The sequence below is a fragment of the Glandiceps talaboti genome, chromosome 17 (genome assembly GCF_964340395.1).
Source record: "Glandiceps talaboti chromosome 17, keGlaTala1.1, whole genome shotgun sequence".
Lineage (NCBI taxonomy): Eukaryota > Metazoa > Hemichordata > Enteropneusta > Spengelidae > Glandiceps > Glandiceps talaboti.
In genome coordinates this window covers 19639838-19664569 of record NC_135565.1, presented here as the reverse complement: position 1 = coordinate 19664569, position 24732 = coordinate 19639838, and the positions used below count along the sequence as shown (strand labels likewise).

The window sequence follows — 24732 nt, the reverse complement described above, 5'->3', positions numbered from 1 at the left end:
CTGTGCAGTGTTTAGGCCAATTTGATGGAACTGAATATTGATATAATAATGAAGATCGTCGGATACATGTAGCTGTAATGAAAGATCAATTTCACATATCGAAACCAGGCTGGCCTAAATAACACTGCCCTTTCAGTCGCGTATTCACGATAATTCTCTCTTTTGCGAACAGCTCTTTACGCTATATGAACAATATTTTCGCAAATCTGATTTTTTCCTCGGATACATAGTGATCTCATGAGATTTTCCTGAACTCCAACAAGACAGTTATTTAGGTAAGTTGATTTTATCCGACGCATCAAGGAAGTAGTGCGTTTGATTTGTGAGTGTCGCGTGTTGTTTGGACGGAAAATAACAAATATGGCGGCGGTAGTACGATCTGAACGGTTGACCCAATTTCGGTTAACCCTTTATCCCACATTCGTTGATGTCATGGAAATACGTCGACGGTTTATTCAAGTACTCCTGTGTCTTAGCAATTGCTTTACTGCTAAAATATATTTAATATGGACGTTATTTTCAAAGAATTATGTTGATGATAGAAATGCTATCTGTGTCCGTTGTCTTCGTGTCGCATTCTGCCTTAGTATCGGCTATGTTGTTCCTTTGAACGATGCATGTACACAGACACAAAGGACTGCCAGTCTGTGTAAGTATTCGAGGTGAAATGTTTTCGTACGCAGACTATCTACTGAAATATCCTGGTTAATTCTGCATATATTAATTATGTTACTTTTTGTATACTTTCTTAATATTGCAATGTGTTGTTGTGATAATTATTCAAATTTGTTTATAGACCTCCTTTGTCGGCAATCGACTTTGAAGATTAGGGTGTCCCTACTCACAATAGACGGGGGGGGGGGGGGGCAAGAGAACTCGACCAGTAAGAGAACTTGGCCAGTTTCGAAGTCGGCTATCTGTAATATTTTAACAGTATTAATATGAAGTGTACAGAAACCACCCAATATTATATATATATCAAGTGTACATACAGTAACTAATAATTACATGTAAATTATAGCAAAACCATTTTTTCTGGAAACCATGCAAACCACATTGAGCTGCATCCTGGCTCTGCAAGTGTGTTGCTGCATGTATATTGTTCAGTTTGGCATTCTGAGTGTACATATAGTTCTGATACCGATAATTTACCACTCACAAGAAACAACAAATACATACAGCTGAATACACACTTATGTTAATTATTCAATGTCTTTAAAACTGACTCAGTTTGGCTGTAAATGGGCAATTGTAGAAGGATTGAAATGTCACACTCATTTCAAATTTATAATTCTTTGTGTCTCACGGATTCGCAGAATCAGGAACAAGAAATGTAAATTGAATATTTATACATACATATATACATACTTGATTACAAAGTATGAAATGTATGTATTGTACAGTTGGTCCGCTTGTCTACATTCTTGCCGTCACAACATACAAACCACAAACTAACTTCCAGGCACCTCTGACCTTTTTATGAAGCTCACATGTCCATAAGGTCACATGTTCTGAATAATGGTTCATTCTGCTGACAAACACTGAAGTACGCAGTCAAAAAATTCAGGTAACAATTTTCAAGTTTGTGTTTGGATCAATATACCTACATGTATACTTGTAGTAGTTCTCAAGTATTGCTTTCTTAGTGGGCAAGAATACATGTACAACAATGTTGACTCGTCATTCAGTAGACTTGTTTATACTTTATAGTATAGTTCCTATACAGTATCATTACCATTTACACCTCCACTCACAGTATAGTCAAAGTTGTTACTCTAGAAGTCCTGATAGATGCATGAGAATGATCTCAGACCACTAACGAGTGGTCTGAGAAGAGATGAAATTTAAAATTTGTCCACAGCCACCCACACACTCATTAACACAAAGCTTTTGTTAATCAATCAAAAAATTTAAAAAATACCACAGTCCCTCTTAAAGTTAGTGTTTATTGGGGCAGTAATCATTTATGTAATGTCCAAATATGGTATATCTAATTCCAAATGTGGTATATTTGTCAGCTCAGGATGCTTCATGTACTTAGACACAGTTAAAGTCACTTATTGATACTGATTGGATGAACAACTTTTTGTTCTGATTCAGGGACTTTGACCAGACGTAGTACAGAGACGTTGGCATCCAGATTAACTCATTTACACTGAGTAATTTATCATAATTATATAGTCTTGTCTACATGTATGTGATATTTATTTATTTATGTATTTAATTTGATATTCTTTGTGTCCTACAAGCCAGAGGGCTGGATGTGGGTCTTTTTTTTTGTAAGCATTGTATAATTTGATATTGTCTACATACAAATGTAGGACACCTTAATAAATAATTACATATAATGTAATAATATAACAAGTACATGCATACATGTATGTGTTGTGACCTCTGCTAACTGAACAGTGTACTTAGCCAAGTAATGGGTTATTCATCCATGCACAGAATTACAATGTAGTTATGTAGCAGTGTGTATGTATATGTCATAATGTATATACAGCACATATATACAATGTAGCTGTCAGCCATGTAGTTATCCCTGTAATAGGTTTAGCATATCACTTTATCAGTTGTATTGACATGAGTCAGTTTGCTTGACTGTTACATGAATGTGTACACCACCCCACACCCATTGCTTACATAATAGCATAGGTTTTCCCCGAAACCCAATCTTGAACTTATGATTAACCAATCAGAATCCATTGTCTGTACACTGTGCTCACGATCTTTACAAACAGAGCCCTCTGAAGTACTGTACCCATATGTTTCGGCGCATTACACATTCTCATTCGTCAAGTGAATTCACTCAGTGCTCCTGTGTGGCTTAGAAAAACCTATAGCATTGTGTCAGATGTATGTACATGTTAACATGCACTCACAAAAGAACAAACGACAGTAAACTTAACAGCCAAAAAGAAATCATGCTGTTTACACTACATTGGATTTTATTTTAATCAGATTGACCAAAATCCCAGTGTCTGCCACCTTCTATCCAGGGATTGTCATAGTATATTTGTTGTTGTCAGGAAAAGATTGTACATGTGCTCAATTCTGCTAGGGTTCACTGTATCTGGGTCGTGTGTCATATTTACACTAAACCAAATATGAAAAGGAACCAGTGCAGTGCATTTGCTAAGTTTTGGGAACCCTGCACCTGAGGAAGGAAAATTTGGAAAGGGACGGAAATTTGGGAAATTTTTGAGTCACATATTCGAATCCCTCTGGAAACAGGGAATTTTTTCTGTGACCGACCCAAACCCAGGGTGAGTGTTCTACAGATACAGACTCGATGGGTAGGCTGTATCACTCAATCTCACTCACAAGACGAGTGTGAATTTGAGGGGGACTCCTGGAGTAATGAGTCAAAAATTGGGGGTAATTACTCATGCGTAGTCTGCAGGTGCTACATGTGTATGTTTGCCAGGTCTGGGTGACTCCGGGATAACCTGTGGACTGTCTGGGAAAGCCTTGACAGTTCCACAGCAACGTGATATGTGTATGTGTATGTACATGTAGCATACAAGATTGCCCTGTCACGTAGTCCCAAACCTGAATGGTTCTCTGGAGCATTGTGTGTGTGTTTGTGTGTATATGTCAGTCTGCATAACAGAAAATCACTGGGACCAATTCCCAGCACAAAAAAAAAATAAAACAAAATAAAATCTGTAAACAAATGTTAAACTATGAAAATAGATTAAGGAATGGAGAATGCAATAACCTTGTACAATGTGCTTTCACCTCGGAAAAGAAAACTCATGGTAACACGAGGACAGCCTTTGTCAATAAGTTGCATGAGTTAACCAAGCTTACAATAATAGTAATGTACATGTAATATAATAGGGATGCTGATGTAACAAATCTTAGAAAAAACAACGTTTAATTATATCAATACAATTTGGATGCCAACGATTCAAAAAACAACAACTGACAACATCAAATTACATACCTATATTATAATAAATATAAAACAAATTATGAATTAGAACCATATCTAGAACAAGTAAATAATGTTTCTCACAGAATCAGCATAACTAGGCTCAGGATCTCAGCACATAATTTACCAATCGAAAGACTATGATACCAAGGAAATCAGGAGAAAGAGAAAGCTATATGTGCCCCCCCCCCCCCCCCCCCCCCCCCGCGATGAAAGACTATGTCATTTATGTAATACTAAAGCTATTGGTGATGAAATCCATGCTATAATGTATTGCAGTAATACATCTGTAATTGAGGGTAGAAACCAATTTCAAAGAACAATCAAAATTTAAGATAAAAGTTTTTCAAAATTATCTTGAAAAGAATATTTCAAAAGAATGAGTTCAGATGATGATTTTATCACTATTGGTAGTAGCTTTGGAAAATTCTCTAATTCATAGTTTAGTGTTTTTAAATATATTTATAATTATTTATTTTTGTTTTTGTGCAATGTACATGTGTAGGTTATTTTTGACTAGATAATGAAGTTTTTGTACATTATTTCATGTCAATATACTGTACTATACTATACACAGGCACTCAAATCAATGTGTATGATTTTTAAAAAACATTGTAACTAAGAGAAGGTACGAAGGTACAACGAGGTGTATTCCCGATTTGAAGTGCTGACCCTGATTACACCCTCATTAGCATAATGCTGGACATTCTGGATTGTGACATTTCATCACAAAAAACATATATAAAGTAATAAAATCTAGCAAATGAAAAAAGGTACTAACCAATAACTTGTTTTTGCCAGCGCTGCATCTCTTGCATTAAATATGATATCTATTTCGATTTCAAATCATATTAGGGCTGGCTGTGCTGTTGCCCAATCAGAAGCTGCAAGTGTTTGCAAATGAGGGTGTAATCGGGGTCAGTACTTCAAATGGGGAATACAGTTCGCTGTACCTTCATACCTTCTCTTATTTACTATACATTTTTTAAAAATCATACAGATTGATTTGATTGCCTGTGATACTATGCAGTCTGATCAGGTGATACTGTGGTCTATTGTTTAAATCTAGGTGAAAGGTGAATGACCTCTGTGTGTTTGTGTCAAGATGACCATTGTGTTTCAAGGGAGCGTATTGATTTCCAATGAATGTGGTACAATAACAAAGATAAATAGATTTGCTCTGGCCTTTGAGCTATTAGGGGAGACCCCCCTTTCATGTACATCTCTTTAGGCATCTCTGGCCTCTACTGTCAGCTCCACAGGCACTTGAATCAATCTATGGTTTAAAGAAATGTATAAATTTTGTATGTGTAGTGTGAAAAAAATACATTAAAAAAAAGCATTCAGATTGATTCAAGTGCCTGTGGTCAGCACTGTGCTAATTTAGTTATGATGTAACCATCTCCATACAGTGCAATGTCATTAGTAAATAGGTGAAAAGGTGAATGACCACTATGTATGTCAGGTATAGGGTTTGACCTACTTGTGTGTCAATGGAGTGCACAGTCTTGCTGCTAGACCCCTTAAGCCCTTGGCCTTTTCTGTTTGAAGGCGACCAAAGGTTGCTAGTGTAGATGATAGTCCTGGAGTGTTCCACCCTCATATCTATCAGAAGAAGAAATCCCAAGGTTTAGCAGCTAGACTAGGGAGTGTATTGTAATTCCAATGTGAAAGAGTGAAGATAAAAAAGTTGAGAATCCATCATTGCCATATATATGTGTAATTTGAAAGACACGGTCACACCTTTGTGTTTTTGAAGACATTCATGTCTAAAACCTCACACTTTGATGTTCTCCTATACTATATGATCATCTAATGGAAAGTGTGGTCTTTCAGAACAAGGTACTCACTGTAAACATTGTTCGTTGTTGTTGTTGTTGTTGTTGTTGTTGTTGCTGTTGTTGTTGTGGTTGGGGGGGGGGAGGTACTACCATAGATACTTTAGTAGGTAAAATGTGTACAGGTATGTGCCAGCCAAACAGGTCAATTCTCAATTCTTCTCAACATAAATCCCTAAACATGGGTCAACTTTTCATATGAAATGAATTCCCTAATCATTCATGGGATAACATGTCAACATGGTATACATTTTTGTATAGTGTAGTCCCTATATGGTATTGTTACAATTTACACCTCCACTCACTGGTGTAGTTTGAGAACACGACGTTGGCATCCAGACTAAACGTTTTCATGTTTTAGAGATACCTTGCCAGCATTAGAATAGAAGTAGATGATTGTGATTATAAACTTAATCACCTACAATTTAATATGTACATATTGTACAACTTGTATCATTGTATGCATCTGAACTGATCTGTTTTTAACCTGCATATTTGATTATCGTATGCAATGTACTCTTCTCCAATGACAAAGGATTACTACACATCCCTCAATATAAACTGAAATCATATGGTGAATGCACATTTTCATGTGCTGCCCCACTGTTGTAGAACAGTCTTCATGTGCTGCCCCACTTGTGGAACAGTCTTCATGTGCTGCCCCACTGTTGTAGAACAGCCTTCATGTGCTGCCCCACTGTTGTGGAATAGTCTTCATGTGCTGCCCCACTGTTGTAGAACAGTCTTCATGTGCCCCCACTGTTGTGGCACAGTCTTCATGTGCTGTCCCACTGTTGTGGCACAGTCTTCATGTGCTGCCCCACTGTTGTGGCACAGTCTTCATGTGCTGCCCCACTGTTGTAGAACAGTCTTCACATGCTGCCCCACTGTTGTACAACAGTCTTCATGTGCTGCCCCACTGTTGTAGAACAGTCTTCATGTGCTGCCACACTGTTGTAGAACAGTCTTCATGTGCTGCCCCACTGTTGTAGAACAGTCTTCATGTGCCCCTACTGTTGTGGCACAGTCTTCATGTGCTCCCACTGTTGTGGCACAGTTTTCATGTGCTGCCCCACTGTTGAGGAACATTCTTCATGTGCTGCCCCACTGTTGTGGAACAGTCTTCATGTGTTGCCCCACTGTTGAGGAACAGTCTTCATGTGCTGCCCCACTGTTGAGGAACAGTCTTCATGTGCTGCCCCACTGTTGTGGAACAGTCTTCATGTGCTGCCCCACTGTTGTAGAACAGTCTTCACGTGCTGCCCCACTGTTGTAGAACAGTCTTCATGTGTTGCCCCACTGTTGTACAACAGTCTTCATGTGCTTTCCCACTGTTGTGGAACAGTCTTCATGTGCTGCCCCACTGTTGTAGAACAGTCTTCACGTGCTGCTCCACTGGTGTGGAACAGTCTTCGTGTGTTGCCCCACTGTTGTGGAACAGTCTTCACATGCTGCCCCACTGTTGTGGAACAGTCTTCATGTGCTGCCCCACTGTTGTACAACAGTCTTCATGTGCTTTCCCACTGTTGTGGAACAGTCTTCATGTGCTGCCCCACTGTTGTAGAACAGTCTTCACGTGCTGCCCCACTGGTGTGGAACAGTCTTCGTGTGTTGCCCCACTGTTGTGGAACAGTCTTCACATGCTGCCCCACTGTTGTGGAACAGTCTTCATGTGCTGCCCCACTGTTGTGGAACAGTCTTCATGTGCTGCCCCACTGTTGTAGAACAGTCTACCGGAACTACAGGTACATGTGCATCAGTCACTCTCTCTAGAGAAATTCTGGAAAGGCATTGAGACTGATCATTTAGCAAAACAACCCTACTTAGATACTTGTTTAGTACCTTTGAACATTCACTCAAGCACTTTATGAATGTGTTTGATTGTTTTATTGATTCATTCATTTCATATGGATAGAGGGCTTATTGTGTATCTAGCCATGGTGTCAGTAACACACCATACTATTCATAGGGCTTAATGTGTATCTAGCCATTGTGTCAGTAACACACCATAGGACTTACTGTCTATCTAGCCATTGTGTCAGTAACACACCATAGGACTTACTGTCTATCTAGCCATGGTGTCAGTAACACATCATAGGACTTACTGTGTATCTAGCCATGGTGTCAGTAACACATCATAGGACTTACTGTGTATCTAGCCATGGTGTGAGTAACACATCATAGGACTTACTGTGTATCTAGCCATGGTGTCAGTAACACATCATAGGACTTACTGTGTATCTAGCCATGGTGTCAGTAACACATCATAGGACTTACTGTGTATCTAGCCATGGTGTCAGTAACACATCATAGGGCTTACTGTGTATCTAGCCATTGTGTCAGTAACACACCATAGGACTTACTGTCTATCTAGCCATGGTGTCAGTAACACATCATAGGACTTACTGTGTATCTAGCCATGGTGTCAGTAACACATCATAGGACTTACTGTGTATCTAGCCATTGTGTCAGTAACACACCATAGGGCTTACTGTGTATCTAGCCATGGTGTCAGTAACACATCATAGGACTTACTGTGTATCTAGCCATGGTGTCAGTAACACATCATAGGACTTACTGTGTATCTAGCCACGGTGTCAGTAACACATCATAGGGCTTACTGTGTATCTAGCCATGGTGTGAGTAACACATCATAGGGCTTACTGTGTATCTAGCCATGGTGTGAGTAACACATCATAGGACTTACTGTGTATCTAGCCATGGTGTCAGTAACACATCATAGGGCTTACTGTGTATCTAGCCATGGTGTGAGTAACACATCATAGGGCTTACTGTGTATCTAGCCATGGTGTGAGTAACACATCATAGGACTTACTGTGTATCTAGCCACGGTGTCAGTAACACATCATAGGGCTTACTGTGTATCTAGCCATGGTGTCAGTAACACATCATAGGACTTACTGTGTATCTAGCCATGGTGTCAGTAACACACCATAGGACTTACTGTGTATCTAGCCATGGTGTCAGTAACACATCATAGGACTTACTGTGTATCTAGCCATGGTGTCAGTAACACACCATAGGACTTACTGTGTATCTAGCCATGGTGTCAGTAACACATCATAGGACTTACTGTGTATCTAGCCATGGTGTCAGTAACACATCATAGGACTTACTGTGTATCTAGCCATGGTGTCAGTAACACATCATAGGGCTTACTGTGTATCTAGCCATGGTGTCAGTAACACATCATAGGACTTACTGTGTATCTAGCCATGGTGTCAGTAACACACCATAGGACTTACTGTGTATCTAGCCATGGTGTCAGTAACACACCATAGGGCATACTGTAGATCTAGCCATGGTGTGAGTAACACATTGTACATCATATGGCCTACTGTGTATCTAGCCTAGGGCTGCTGGTGAATTTGATATATGTACATATATATGGTAATTTACTCTGTTGGCCTGAAGGGAAACGAGTGTGAATTCTTACTAGATTTTATAACCACTTGCTGTGTCAGTGACATTCTTACGTATGAATTAATTACAAATATCAAGTAGGTGGGATAAGCCAATCACATAGACGGGATCAGATAATGACATAGATGGAATAAGCCAATCAGATAGACAGGATCAGGTGATCAAAAAGAAAAGATTTCAAAATGAACCTGGATGTATCTGAGTTGGTGAAGTCATTATTGTATGAAATCTTCATCTAATTTTAGGTTTGATACACAACTGTTAGACATATATGTATGTTTTAGCATTTATGGATTTAGGACGTAGTAAAAAAATACAAATGTCTAAAGCTAAATACGTATCATATCTTTCCACATGTATATATTTATCTTATCCATGGACATACATTTATATCAATTATCGTTGTGTATAAATTTCATGAATGTATTGAAGGGTGTATATTCTTTGATATTTCCTACAGGTAGATATTTGTATTTGTACTTCAACATGGATCTACCACCCAGGAAACGAAAGGCAGCGTCTCCTGACTTTGGCTTTGGAATGTAAGTCTATATCTTTCTGTTATCTGCTTTTAAGAATAATTTCTTAGTTTTTCTGAAAATTTTGTGTGTATGTACATACACATACACATACATACATGTATGTATGTATGTATGTATGTATGTATGTATGTATGTATGTATGTATGTATGTATGTATGTGTGTGTGTATGTATGTATGTATGTATGTATGTATGTATGTATGTATGTATGTATGTATGTATGTATGTATGTATGTATGTATGTATGTGTGTGTATGTGTGTATGTATGTATGTATGTATGTATGTATGTATGTATGTATGTATGTGTGTGTGTATGTGTGTATGTATGTATGTATGTATGTATGTATGTATGTATGTATGTATGTATGTATGTATACATGTATGTATGTATGTATGTATGTATGTATGTATGTATGTATGTATGTATGTATGTATGTGTGTATGTATGTATGTATGTATGTATGTATGTGTGTGTGCCTCTCTCTCTCTCTCTCTCTCTCTCTCTCTCTCTCATTGTGAAGTGGGACTTTTTTAAAATCTCTATTTAGTACAAATTTATGAATCAATGCCAATAAGAGTATAGATGCCCCATTACCTATATGTACATCACACTGAAGTAAATCAGTGTCACTGACAATCACCATACAGTAAAATAATGAGAACGAGAATAAGTAGAAACCAAAGTGACACCCACAACTTGGCCTAAATCACAAATTAACAAGGTGTTTGCTGTATTAACAATAGCATTTAGTGTTTTCACACCTTGATAGTTTACAGTAAATATTTGTCAAAATGTGATGCTTACCAAGTATAATCATTTCCTCGTCATATTTCCTTTTATTTCTGAACATTTTCATTCTAAATTTGGACCATGCAAGTATAACCCACTCCACCCAAATCTACAAAACAAAAATAGTCCCTTTTTTCTCCTTTTTTTTTGGCTTCCTGCTACATTATATAGACAACTCTCCAAATGGTTTAATATTGAATTTATTTTCAGACCCAATGAGTACAATAATGGCCTAATTGCTACATACATATATAATGTGATCTCAGTAGGCTATTTTAAGAGCTGTACTGAATTATTTTGACCTTTGGAAATGAGAAGACAGTTTGAAAGATCATATCACTTTCATCCTTGACTGGATTTTCTTCTATTACCATAGGGACAGTGATGATGAAGGCAGTATAAGTAGCAAATGTACTGGTAGCTATGACGACGATAGCTCATCCTCTAAAAAGTACTCCAGGTATGAATTGCCATGATGTACATGTACTGTATCTTTTATATGAATATATGTATTTACTTTTTTTGTATGTATACGCACACACACACACACACATACATCTCGTACGTATAATACATACATGTACAAATGTATACATACATACATACATACATACATACATACATACATACATACATACATACATACACACACATGCATATATACATACATACATTCATACATACACACATACACACACACATACATACATACATACATACATGCATGCATGCATGCATGCATGCATACAGACATGCATGCATACAGACACAGACATGCATACATGCATGCACGCACGCACGCTCGCACATACACACACACACACACACACACACACACACACACACACACACACCCTACATATATTTACATTTGTACATCATGCATGTATGTAAATCACCAACAGGGGAACAATTACTGATTTCTCTGCACAAATTGAGATCATGCATTTGTGTTTGCCTACTTAACGATTAGGAACATAGTCAGATATGAGAAACACATTTATATCTAAAGCAAGTATACATCAGTGCTCTCTTGTGGTCTGAAACGTATATCGGGTTTTTACTTTAGGTAGGTTCATGCATAAATTATAGCATTAACTGAATCCCATGAAACATTAATACCAGAGATGTACGTGGCATACTCAGCTTACAGTATTTGCTGCACTCTCTAGCTGTAGGCTCATGAAAGTAATGTAGAAGGCAAGGCCATCTCATGTACAAATGTTCAAATACCTCGGGTAACTATAGCATCACTCATGCATCAAGCTGTTTTACACTGCATGCACTGTTAGGGTATACAGGCGCTCACAACTCATGAATATTTAGTGTGCACTGCAATTTGAATACATTATTTCTGCTGACTCCCATGATGTTATAGCCCCTAGCAAAGATAATAACACATAATAACATTATAACACTATATGATACAACAAGATGAAAATTCACCTTTAACCCCTGTGGAAACAAGACATCTAGCATTAATTACAGACGATGAAAAAATCTACACAGGAATAAGCAGGTTTTCTTTTCAGTACAGAGTACTTAATTACAAGATTGTCTCCTGAATGATTCTTTTGTAAATTTAAGTTCTGATCAGAGTTTTGTATTCATTATAAATAATTGTATTAGACAACTAGTGAAAATTTATTGAAAGTGCCTTCAGCAGAAGAAGAGGAAGATTATATATAAGTAATGTGTAATTTATTTTGTAGATATTTGATTTGTTGCAATAAAACGTAAATGATGTCTTTACTAGACAACTGTATTATTTGGTGTTTTCTCCTTCATACAGACAGAACCATAGTGAGATTGAAAAGAGACGACGAGATAAAATGAACTCCTATATATCGGAATTGTCTGCCATGGTACCGATGTGTAATGCAATGTCACGGAAACTAGACAAGTTGACAGTACTAAGAATGGCTGTGCAGCACATGAAAAGTGTTAGAGGTAAGAATATCGTAGGTTTTCCCAATTGAGTGCTGAGTGAATTTACTCAACGAATGAAAACACACAATGTGCCAGAACATACGGGTAATGAACTTCAGAACACTCTGTTCAGAAAGAGCTCGATTACAGAGCACGGACAACAGTTATCGTTATTGTTTGGTGGTTCTTTTTCTTTCTTTTTCGAACGTTCGGTGTTATATTGTAAGACAGATTCTGATGGGCTACTCATAAGTACGAAATTGTGTTTAGGAAAAACCTATGGTATTGTATCAGATGTATATAACAGGCACTTACAAAAGAACAAATGACAGTAAACGTAACAGCCAAAAAACCTATGGTATTGTATCAGATGTATATAACAGGCACTTACAAAAGAACAAATGACAGTAAACGTAACAGCCAAAACAAAATCGTGCCGTGTCCACTACATCAGATTTTAATCAGATTGATTTTGAACCTATAACTTCTCACATTATAAATCTTGTATCATAAAATATGTCAATCAAAACTAAATTGGATTCATCCAATGAAAACTGAGATATTTGGTCAATACTCAATTTGAAAATTACTTGTATGTATTGCCGTCATTGTGTACTATCATTTATAACTGTGCCCTGACTTTGTACTTAGAGAAAGTGATGAAACAAGTTTGTTTGTTTTATTTGATAGGGGCTAGTTCCTCCTGTAAGGAAGCAAATTATAAGCCATCATTTCTATCAGATGATGAACTCAAACAACTTATACTTGAGGTAAGCAAGTTTTATCAATCAGTCAATCAATCAATCAATCAATCAATCAATAAATAAATCAGTCAACCAATCAAATCAATCAACCAATCAATCAGTCAACCAACCAATCAATCAATCAATCAATCAATCAGTCAACCAATCAAATCAATCAACCAGTCAGTCAATCAATCAGTCAACCAATCAATCAATCAGTCAGTCAGTCAGTTAACCAACCAATCAATCAATCAGTCAGTCAGTCAGTCAGTCAGTCAGTCAGTCAGTCAGTCAGTCAGTCAAATAATTTGTATCCAAATCCAGTGTGATGTCATTTTCTATATTTCATATAAATCTTGAATTGAATATCAAATACTTAACTAAATCATAAATGATATGTGGTGGGTTTTTTTTTGTCCTAGGCTGCTGAAGGATTTCTGTTTGTGGTAACCTGTGATAGAGGCAAGGTTTTATACGTGTCTGAATCTGTACAACAGATCCTAAATATTAACAGGGTAAGTCGTCTTCCGTTGTTTTATTAGAAGGGCACACACGTTACTATTTCCATTTCTACTTTATCATGTCTACTGAGAGTATTATTGATAGAAAATGTAGTCATTTTTTACCTCAAAGAAAGTTTATGGTTGTAATTAATTTGATTCAAAGAGAGTACCGGTACCCTTGCTTGAAAATTCAGAATTTATCCTATTTTGTCACAGAAAGAATCCCTGCATTCCTTGCGTGTATATTTGCATTGTGCTCGTTGAGGGCGCTATTTACAGCCAATAAACATTCTCAAATACAAAGGAACATGGGCGCGTTCGATTTGCACAATCATAATCATGATTTATCATTCACAATCATGATTTTGCGTTTGATAATTACCAATCACAATCATGATTGGTAATCATAGTAATCATGCCCGAACCATGATTGACGTGATTACAAGATGGCGGACAACAGAAATCATAGGGAATCGCGCGCCAAGGGCTGACGGCAGCAAGTTAGAAATGACGGAAAACATTATGTAAATAAATTGTGTTCGATCAGATTGGTAATTTGTTATCATTGTAATCATTTTGACGATATGAAATCATTTAATTTATCGGAAATGTGCGAAACTTTAAAAAAAATGTTTACTTGTAAGTAATCATGATTGTGATTGAGTGTTTTGTTTACAACCTCGTTTCGAGAAATGACGTCAGATTAATCACAATCATGTTTGGGCAAATCAAATGCGCCCCATGTGTAGCATATCATTTGACCAAAGAGGGCGCTGTTCATTGACGTTGCAAATATTGTGTGTTCTCGTATAGGAGGAGCTTGTTGGACACAGCTTATTTGACTTGTTACATCCAAAGGATGCTGGGAAAGTAAAAGAGCAGTTGTCATCATCAGATCTTGCACCACGTGAGAGACTTATTGATGCTAAAAGTAAGTATAATGTATAAGTTGGATTTAATATTACATCATTTCTCGCGTTTCTTTTTTGTCAAACCACAAAAATTGATCATTCAATCGATCAATCATTCAACAAAATAATAAATAAATAAATCAATAAATCAACCGATCGATCAATCGATCAATCAGTTACATGCTCGCTACCCCCTGTGGTGTTATTAGATTCAATACATTTGTTTACTTTCCCTTGTGTGTAACAAGTTCAGCTTGTTCATGCTAGCTCATCATGTGTTGAAACACTCTCCTTAGCTCCACAACAAAGAAGTGTGTAACGTTGTTGTTTACTTTATTTGCATTAAACATTCCACAGTAGTACGCAGTGTATTCTTATTTGTAATCTCATATTGTCAATAATAGCTGGTATACCATTAAAGTCAGAAACCTTACCAAGTCCATCACAGTTATCATCAGGAGCTAGAAGGTCTTTCTTCTGTCGAATGAAGACGGTCAACAAACAAGTAATGAAGACTGAAAATAGTGAACAGAGTTGTACAAAGAAAAAGAAACACAAGTCATTAGCAGGTAGGTGTATGTTTTGTTATACTGACAGGGTTACTACCATACTGATACACAGTAGTAGGTCATACACATATGCACACACACTTGCACATGTGTATATGACCACATGCCCATACCTATACAGATACATATATATGCACATTCACCACAAACACGTGGACGTCCACATGCACACACTCACACGTGCACGAACACATGCACATGTGACAAGAACACACATTCATATTTGTACAAGCACACACATGCAGTGTAGATAAACATACACATGCACCTGCAAACAAACACACTCATGCACTTGTACAAACAAACATACACATGCACATGCTCACAAACACTTTGTGTACACTGTGTGTGTCTTGTGTATATGTATGAATGTATTTGCTAAGTTAATAATATACACGTTGGTACTAGTGAAAGCAATTCAGGAATCAACACTGACCCGAAGATATGTTTCAAATATGTGATTGGTGAATACAAGTGTTACTACATGAGTTAAGAATAACTTTATACATGTATTCACTTTAGTACCACTATCCTTAGTTCTGGAATATTAATTATGTCGGATTTGTTTTGATTTTGTTTGTGTACAGATTGTAAAAATTATGTCACAATCCACTGTACGGGTTATCTGAAAAGTTGGCCGTCAGCAAAGATGGGACTTAGCAGTGATAGTGAAAATTTCTATGGAGATGAATGTAATCTTAGTTGTCTGGTAGCTATTGCTAGGGTGCAGGTAAGTTCATTCCTTGCCACTTTTCTTTAGTTTTCAATTTGTTTTTTCAGTTATTCCCAATTGTAGATTTAAGACCAACAGAGTTTGTTGCAATTCCATCACTAATTTGAACACTTGTTTCTTAGCCGTCACAGATTCCAATAACTAGTCCTAATGTAGATATAAAACCGACAGAGTTTGTTGTAATTCCATCACTAATTTGAACACTTGTTTCTTAGCCGTCACAGATTCCAATAACTAGTCCTAACGTAGATATAAAACCGACAGAGTTTGTTGTAATTCCATCACTAATTTGAACACTTGTTTCTTAGCCGTCACAGATTCCAATAACTAGTCCTAATGTAGATATAAAACCAACAGAGTTTGTATCAAGACATGCCATGGATGGTAGATTTACATTCGTAGATCAAAGGTAGGTAATACATCTAATTCTCCATAATACATACTAATACTTATTACACATACTATACTGATCCTTATTACACAAGTATAACTTTGTTGCTGTTGGTATATTAAAGGCCAGGGTTTCAATCCCAGGTTCTCACATTTAGTGTTATCTTATCAGTTAAAGGCCAGGGTTTCAATCCCAGGTTCTCACATTAGTGTCATCCTATCCGTGGAGCCTAAGGTTTAGATAGGATTATTCTTGTGTTCTAGTCCAACTTTGTCCACAGCATTGCCTCACAACTAGTCTAGCTGCTAGACCCTCAGACAATGTTCTAACTTTTACAATCAACCACAGGTCACATTGCTCAGGGCTTGCAGTCTATGTTAATATACTGGCCATGTAATTCTTATCTATTAGTACATAATACATCTATTACTGTATTTTTGTCTCCAAACAGTCCGCTGATCACATTTATAAAATTGAACAAATGGAATATATACAATTAAAGAGGTACTTTCAAAACTAGCCAATAGGGAACTTGCAAACCCGCCATGTTGAATGTTGCATCATGGGAAATGTAATAATAAATACTAGTCAATTAGTATTGTAAACAATGTTGATACATTGTTTGTAACCACAAATAATCAATTCATAGTCACCCTGACCATTGTGGGAGGTTTATTTTATCGATAGCTCCAGATTAGGTATTACGATAACCACAGATAATCCCATAGTCCTTTGTGTCTGAGCATGCCCAATCTGGATTGCAAGTTCCCAATTGTAGGTACTTATAAGATTACTTATTTTAATAAACCATAGCACAATTTATTAATCACCATTGTCATAAACATAGTAACCTTATATAATTATTTTTTTTTTCAGAGCGACGGCAATATTAGGATATCTCCCACAGGAATTATTAGGAACTTCATCATATGAATATTATCATGTGGATGATATTCCACAACTAGCTGAGAGTCATAAAACAGGTCAGTAAACAGTTACACAGGTCAATAATAGATTATATTGTACTACTAGCTGAGAGTCATAAAACAGGTCAGTAAACAGTTACACAGGTCAATAATAGATTATATTCCACAACTAGCTGAGAGTCATAAAACAGGTCAGTAAACAGTTACACAGGTCAATAATAGATTATATTCCACTACTAGCTGAGAGTCATAAAACAGGTCAGTAAACAGTTACACAGGTCAATAATAGATTATATTCCACAACTAGCTGAGAGTCATAAAACAGGTCAGTAAACAGTTACACAGGTCAATAATAGATTATATTCCACAACTAGCTGAGAGTCATAAAACAGGTCAGTAAACAGTTACACAGGTCAATAATAGATTATATTCCACTACTAGCTGAGAGTCATAAAACAGGTCAGTAAACAGTTACACAGGTCAATAATAGATTATATTGTACTACTAGCTGAGAGTCATAAAACAGGTCAGTAAACAGTTACACAGGTCAATAATAGATTATATTCCACAACTAGCTGAGAGTCATAAAACAGGTCAGTAAACAGTTACACAGGTCAATAATAGATTATATTCCACTACTAGCTGAGAGTCATAAAACAGGTCAGTAAACAGTTACACAGGTCAATAATAGATTATATTCTACTACTAGGTGAGAGTCATAAAACAGGTCAGTAAACAGTTACACAGGTCAATAATAGATTATATTCTACTACTAGGTGAGAGTCATAAAACAGGTCAGTAAACAGTTACACAGGTCAATAATAGATTATATTCTACTACTAGCTGAGAGTCATAAAACAGGTCAGTAAACAGTTACACAGGTCAATAATAGATTATATTCTACTACTAGGTGAGAGTCATAAAACAGGTCAGTAAACAGTTACACAGGTCAATAATAGATTATATTCTACTACTAGCTGAGAGTCATAAAACAGGTCAGTAAACAGTTACACAGATCAATAATAGATATATTCCACAACTAGCTGAGAGTCATAAAACAGGTCAGTAAACAGTTACACAGGTCAATAATAGATTATATTCTACTACTAGCTGAGAGTCATAAAACAGGTCAGTAAACAGTTACACAGGTCAATAATAGATTATATTCTACTACTAGGTGAGAGTCATAAAACAGGTCAGTAAACAGTTACACAGGTCAATAACAAATCATATTCCACTACTGGCTGAGAGTCATAAAACAGGTCAGTAAACAGTTACACAGGTCAATAATAGATATATTCCACTGCTAGCTGAGATTCATAAAACAGGTCAGTAAACAGTTATACAGGTCAATAATAAATTATATTCTATAACTAGCTGAGAGTCATAAAACAGGTTACTGAGCAACAGAGTTAAATAAGTTTGAAAGTTTAATGAACTCAGAAGTTTATTTCATACAAAAAGGCAAGTGTATAATGACGTCATCCTGTTTATAATTATTGTTGAACACTTTTTGATTCAAGAAGGCTTCTGGTACACATCTACACATGACAGTACAGCACATACATGTAGGAATTTTCTCCTGTTTTTGTATCTTTCAGTTTTGGCTGGAAAAGAGAAGATTCTAACAAGTGTGTATAGGTTCCGTGCTAAACAAGGCGAATTTGTGAAACTGAGGACAAAATCATTTTGCTTTAGGAATCCATGGACCAAAGAAGTAGAGTATATTGTCTGTACAAACACACTTGTTGCGTAAGTAATATTATGTTGTCTGTTCAAACACACTTGTTGTCGTAAGTAATATTGTGTTGTCTGTACAAACACATTTGTTGCTGTAAGTAATACTATATTGTCTGTACAAACACACTTGTTGCTGTAAGTAATACTATATTGTCTGTACAAACACACTTGTTGCATAAGTAATACTATATTGTCTGTACAAACACACTTGTTGTCGTAAGTAATATTGTGTTGTCTGTACAAACACATTTGTTGCTGTAAGTAATACTATATTGTCTGTACAAACACACTTGTTGCATAAGTAATACTATATTGTCTGTGCAAACACACTTGTTGCCATAAGTAATACTATATTGTCTGTACAAACACACTCGTTGCTGTAAGTAATACTATATTGTCTGTACAAACACACTTGTTGCTGTAAGTAATACTATATTTACTGGTGTGCTTTACAGCATGTATTCCAACCTCAACATTGTAATAATTAGAGTTCGTCTAAGGCCAGTGTTTCAATCCCAGGTTTTCACATTAGTGTTATCTGATCTGAGGGGTCATAAGACCAGAGTTTCAATCCCAGGTTTTCACATTAGTGTTATCTGATCTGAGGGGTCATAAGGCCAGTGTTTCAATCTCAGGTTTTCACATTAGTGTTATCTGATCTGAGGGGTCATAAGGCCAGTGTTTCAATCCCAGGTTTTCACATTAGTGTTATCTGATCTGAGGGGTCATAAGGCCAGAGTCTCAATCCCAGGTTTTCACATTAGTGTTATCTGATCTGAGGGGTCATAAGGCCAGTGTTTCAATCTCAGGTTTTCACATTAGTGTTATTTGATCTGAGGGGTCATAAGGCCAGTGTTTCAATCCCAGGTTTTCACATTAGTGTTATCTGATCTGAGGGGTCATAAGGCCAGTGTTTCAATCCCAGGTTTTCACATTAGTGTTATCTGATCTGAGGGGTCATAAGGCCAGAGTCTCAATCCCAGGTTTTCACATTAGTGTTATCTGATCTGAGGGGTCATAAGGCCAGAGTCTCAATCCCAGGTTTTCACATTAGTGTTATCTGATCTGAGGGGTCAAATTTTAATCCTCTTAAATTTTCTAGTGTCCATATCACTTTTGAGCACATTCTGTATTTTCTCCAATTCTTGCTCTGTTTATATTCTGTTATCTAAGCCACAGAACGAGCTGCTGAGTCACCAAGTTCTTCTTTGAATCTTAATATGGTTTATATTCCCTTTTGTAGCCCACAGGAACAAGCAGACTCACCGAGTTCTAGTACCAATACCATTGTAGCATCACAGCAACAATCACAAGTTGATTCCTATCTACACAACCCTCTATTTGATGGTAAGTTGATTCCTATCTACACAACCCTCTATTTGATGGTAAGTTGATTCCTATCTACACAACCCTCTATTTGATGGTAAGTTGATTCCTATCTACACAACCCTCTATTTGATGGTAAGTTGATTCCTATCTACACAACCCTCTATTTGATGGTAAGTTGATTCCTATCTACATAACCCTCTATTTGATGGTAAGTTGATTCCTATCTACACAACCCTCTATTTGATGGTAAGTTGATTCCTATCTACATAACCCTCTATTTGATGGTAAGTTGATTCCTATCTACACAACCCTCTATTTGATGGTAAGTCGATTCCTATCTACACAACCCTCTATTTGATGGTAAGTTGATTCCTATCTACACAACCCTCTATTTGATGGTAAGTTGATTCCTATCTACATAACCCTCTATTTGATGGTAAGTTGATTCCTATCTACACAACCCTCTATTTGATGGTAAGTTGATTCCTATCTACATAACCCTCTATTTGATGGTAAGTTGATTCCTATCTACACAACCCTCTATTTGATGGTAAGTTGATTCCTATCTACACAACCCTCTATTTGATGGTAAGTTGATTCCTATCTACACAACCCTCTATTTGATGGTAAGTTGATTCCAACCTCTATTTGATGGTAAGTTGATTCCTATCTACACAACCCTCTATTTGATGGTAAGTTGATTCCTATCTACACAACCCTCTATTTGATGGTAAGTTGATTCCTATCTACACAACCCTCTATTTGATGGTAAGTTGATTCCTATCTACACAACCCTCTATTTGATGGTAAGTTGATTCCTATCTACACAACCCTCTATTTGATGGTAAGTTGATTCCTATCTACACAACCCTCTATTTGATGGTAAGTTGATTCCAACCTCTATTTGATGGTAAGTTGATTCCTATCTACACAACCCTCTATTTGATGGTAAGTCGATTCCGATCTACACAACCCTCTATTTGATGGTAAGTTGATTCCTATCTACACAACCCTCTATTTGATGGTAAGTTGATTCCTATCTACACAACCCTCTATTTGATGGTAAGTTGATTCCTATCTACACAACCCTCTATTTGGTGGTAAGTTGATTCCTATCTACACAACCCAGTGTGATGGCAAGTTGATTCCAACTCTTACAAAGTCATCGAATACAAGACCAACTTTTACAATGTAAACATGAATTTGATAGTTCAAATCCCTGGGAAGCCTACAATCCATTGCAGCCTCTGTGGCTCATATGATTAAAGCATTCACATTGCAACTTGTGTTCTACCAGGTCCTAATTATACATCTGGGTTGACTTTGGCACAGTCGTGGTTCAAATCTTACCCAAGGTTTGTAGTTATTCAGAAACAAATGGCACTAGCACTGTTCAAATCTGCAACCTCTTGATTTCAAGCAGACCATTCTAATCATGTGACCATCATGACTCTGCTGTTGTACTACTATAGGTCCAAGGGTAACGGTTATTATTGTCAATACTAACTTAATAATGTTATCTTTACATAGTTTCAAAAAAAGTTGCACCTTCAGTTCCTGGCATCCCTGGGAATACTCGAATTGGAGCTGGCAAAATTGGGAGACTTATTGTGGAAGAGGTCCTTGATGTCCAAAGGTGAACACTAGCACACCATTTTGTGTTATATATCTTTTTTTCATAAACTTGTATGACAGTCAACAGAAGTATCAAAAGATAACTATGAATACTTCTGTAGTTTTATATGTGGAGGTTATTATAACCAAATGAAGCAATCATTATTCATGTACACTAAACAACGAGAGGATTGTCTGATTTGTATAATAAGCAAATAGTGTAAACCTGGATATTTTTACTACTAGGAAATTTTGCAATTTTACGGTTTTCAGCAAGTTCTCACAGACTACTATTTACTACCAGACACTGACTGGTACATTATGTTCATATACAAGAAGGCATTTCAGTCACTACTTACTTATTTTTGCATTTTTTTCTAGTGAAATAAGCAAATATAAATCTTTAGTGAAAATTTCCAGGCTTACAGTATTTTAAGTGTGTTTTCATTTGAGATTAGCATCAATTATTTTGTGTATAAAATACTACTATGGAAGTCAAGGTTCTGTCAAAGTACAATAAACACAAACAAAAGCTATTGTTGTTGTATGTGGTAGATTACACGAGTTAGTGATAGCAGTGGCTGGTGTGTGTGCATATACACAAGTAGTCTGCCTGTAATGAAGATAGAGGCCTAAGGTTGAATGTGCAGCCATTTTAGAAAAACTTGCTATCGGATCATAGTTTGCCTATAGCCTGATTTCCATAGTAGTATATCAACAATAGTTTTAGTTTGCAGCTATCTTAGTCTGCCTATAGCCTGATTTCCATAGCAGTATATCAACAATAGTTTTAGTTTGCATCTATCTTAGTTTGCCTATACCCTGATTTCCGTAGTAGTATCTCATTTTCTCACCGCTTGATTTTTTTTCACACTAATTTAGAAATGGTCTATCATCAACAATAGTTACAACTGAAGCTAATAGTTCAGGATGTCAGCAAAGTTTGACGTCGTCACCTTCAATACCAACATCAGAATCCAGTAGTCTATACTCTGGGTTAGTGGGAACCATAAATGTACCTGAAATGGAAAACAGTAGTTCTGAATTTGATGGTATGTATGGTTGTATTTGTACAAAACATCAAAGTTGTGAATTTAGTGGTACATCTATCTAGCTATATATACCAGTTAATCTCCTTATGGATATCACAGAGGAGGGGGGGGGGGGGGGGCACACAAAAACTAGTAATGTTTAGGGAGTTTAGCTTTGAAAGTATCAGATTGTTTAAGAATGTCACATGGTCAATTTGTAACCAATAAAATTTGTAGCATTATTGAGATGTTATAAAACTCTGCAGAAGCAACAGATTTTGAGAAAGAATAATTTTACGGGTGTGTGTGAATGTGTATTAAAACTATCAGTTTTTGTCATTATCTTTACAGGAAATGAGCCTTCAACTTCTTCTCTTACATCTGCATTATTAAGTCAGTCTGGCATGCAGTCATCAAGTTCACAATCAAGTTCAAGTCCAATGCCACAGTCGTATGATTTCCCAAACATGAATATAGGCAACCAGACAAATCCATCTCTAGCGTCAACCATTTTGGACACTGATGTCGGCACAGATAGAAGTCAGACCAGTATACAGTCTTCACCTCAACTTGATTCACCAGCAGACGGTCAACAAACACCAACCTCAGAGCAATCACAGATTCAATCTGACTCAGGAAATTCAGGGGGTGGTCTGAGTCAACTTGCCCAAATGCTGTCTTCAAATGCAAGTTCAAGTAGTGTTGCCAATCTCTTAGATAAATTGTTAGAGAAAGCGGCATCAAATTCAATGACAAATACGTCACAAGCTCAAGGGTCAAGTTCTACATCCTCAGCATCGGCTTCAGGAGGCGCTGACAATGACGAAGCAGCTATGTCAGTTATTATGAGTCTACTAGAAGCAGATGCAGGTCTTGGTGGACCTGTTGATTTCACCGATCTACCTTGGCCACTATAACATGTCCTTTGTGTTTTCATATTACAAACTTCATCATCTCACTTCTAAATCTTCTAAAAACTCAACAGAAAATAAATTTTGTGCCATGCATTAAAAAAAAAGACGCTGTTATTCCTTCCCCATTTGCAAAAGAAAGGTTATTTTTAGATATCCAAGAGTTGTTTTAATTTTGCTGAGTTTTTTTATGTCCTGATCGATGTAAAAGTCATATTGAAAGCTTTAAGATTTCGGAATGTATAAAACTATAATACTTTATGTCATATGTGAAGATTGTCCCTCAGATTGAGTTCTAGCCTTTCCACCCTTTTATATGTACAGTGTAACAAGCTGTGTGTAAAGATCAGATGGGATATACCAAATGTGCATGGATTTGGGGGTGTTTGTGTAGATATTATACTTGTGAGTCTTTTATTCATTAAACTAGAATATCATAGAAATATTAGCTTTGAACCTTTCCTTGGTTGGTCTTGATTATGTTTACTATAAATTTACTTAGAAAAAGGAATTCAAAATTTTACCCTACTAGTAATGAAGCGTGTACTAGAAAATGGGTGTAGATTTTAAGTGCATTCAAATTAACCCACTGTGAGAGCTGATAAAGTGATAGCATCCACACATGTAGTGAATATTAATGAGTCAGTCACAGAGAAACATTTTCTGGTCGATACAATCTTAATACAGCACTACATACTAATATGTAAGTGGATTATAATAATGCTATGGATAGTTACCTAAATCTGGTAATTTTTCAATTGACTTCTGAAGTGTCTCTCGGTCCTATTCCTGTGTGTTTTAGGAGGACATAAACAAAACCAACCCAGCAAAGGTGCTAAGCTATAAAAAGT

At 36.6% G+C, this 24732-nt stretch overlaps 1 protein-coding gene across 1 annotated transcript; it reads left to right on the top strand.

The window, feature by feature from the left end:
* LOC144448170 (basic helix-loop-helix ARNT-like protein 1) lies at window positions 1-24000 on the top strand. Its single transcript, XM_078138324.1, has 16 exons — window positions 1-275; window positions 9680-9761; window positions 10928-11011; window positions 12344-12501; window positions 13171-13250; window positions 13646-13738; window positions 14540-14657; window positions 15042-15206; window positions 15794-15936; window positions 16248-16348; window positions 17207-17313; window positions 18858-19008; window positions 20240-20343; window positions 21856-21961; window positions 22822-22991; window positions 23322-24000. The coding sequence occupies exons 2-16, from the start codon at window positions 9706-9708 to the stop codon at window positions 23885-23887; spliced, it is 2202 nt and encodes a 733-aa protein (XP_077994450.1). The 5' UTR covers window positions 1-275; window positions 9680-9705; the 3' UTR covers window positions 23888-24000.
* Window positions 24001-24732: the final 732 nt, after the last annotated feature.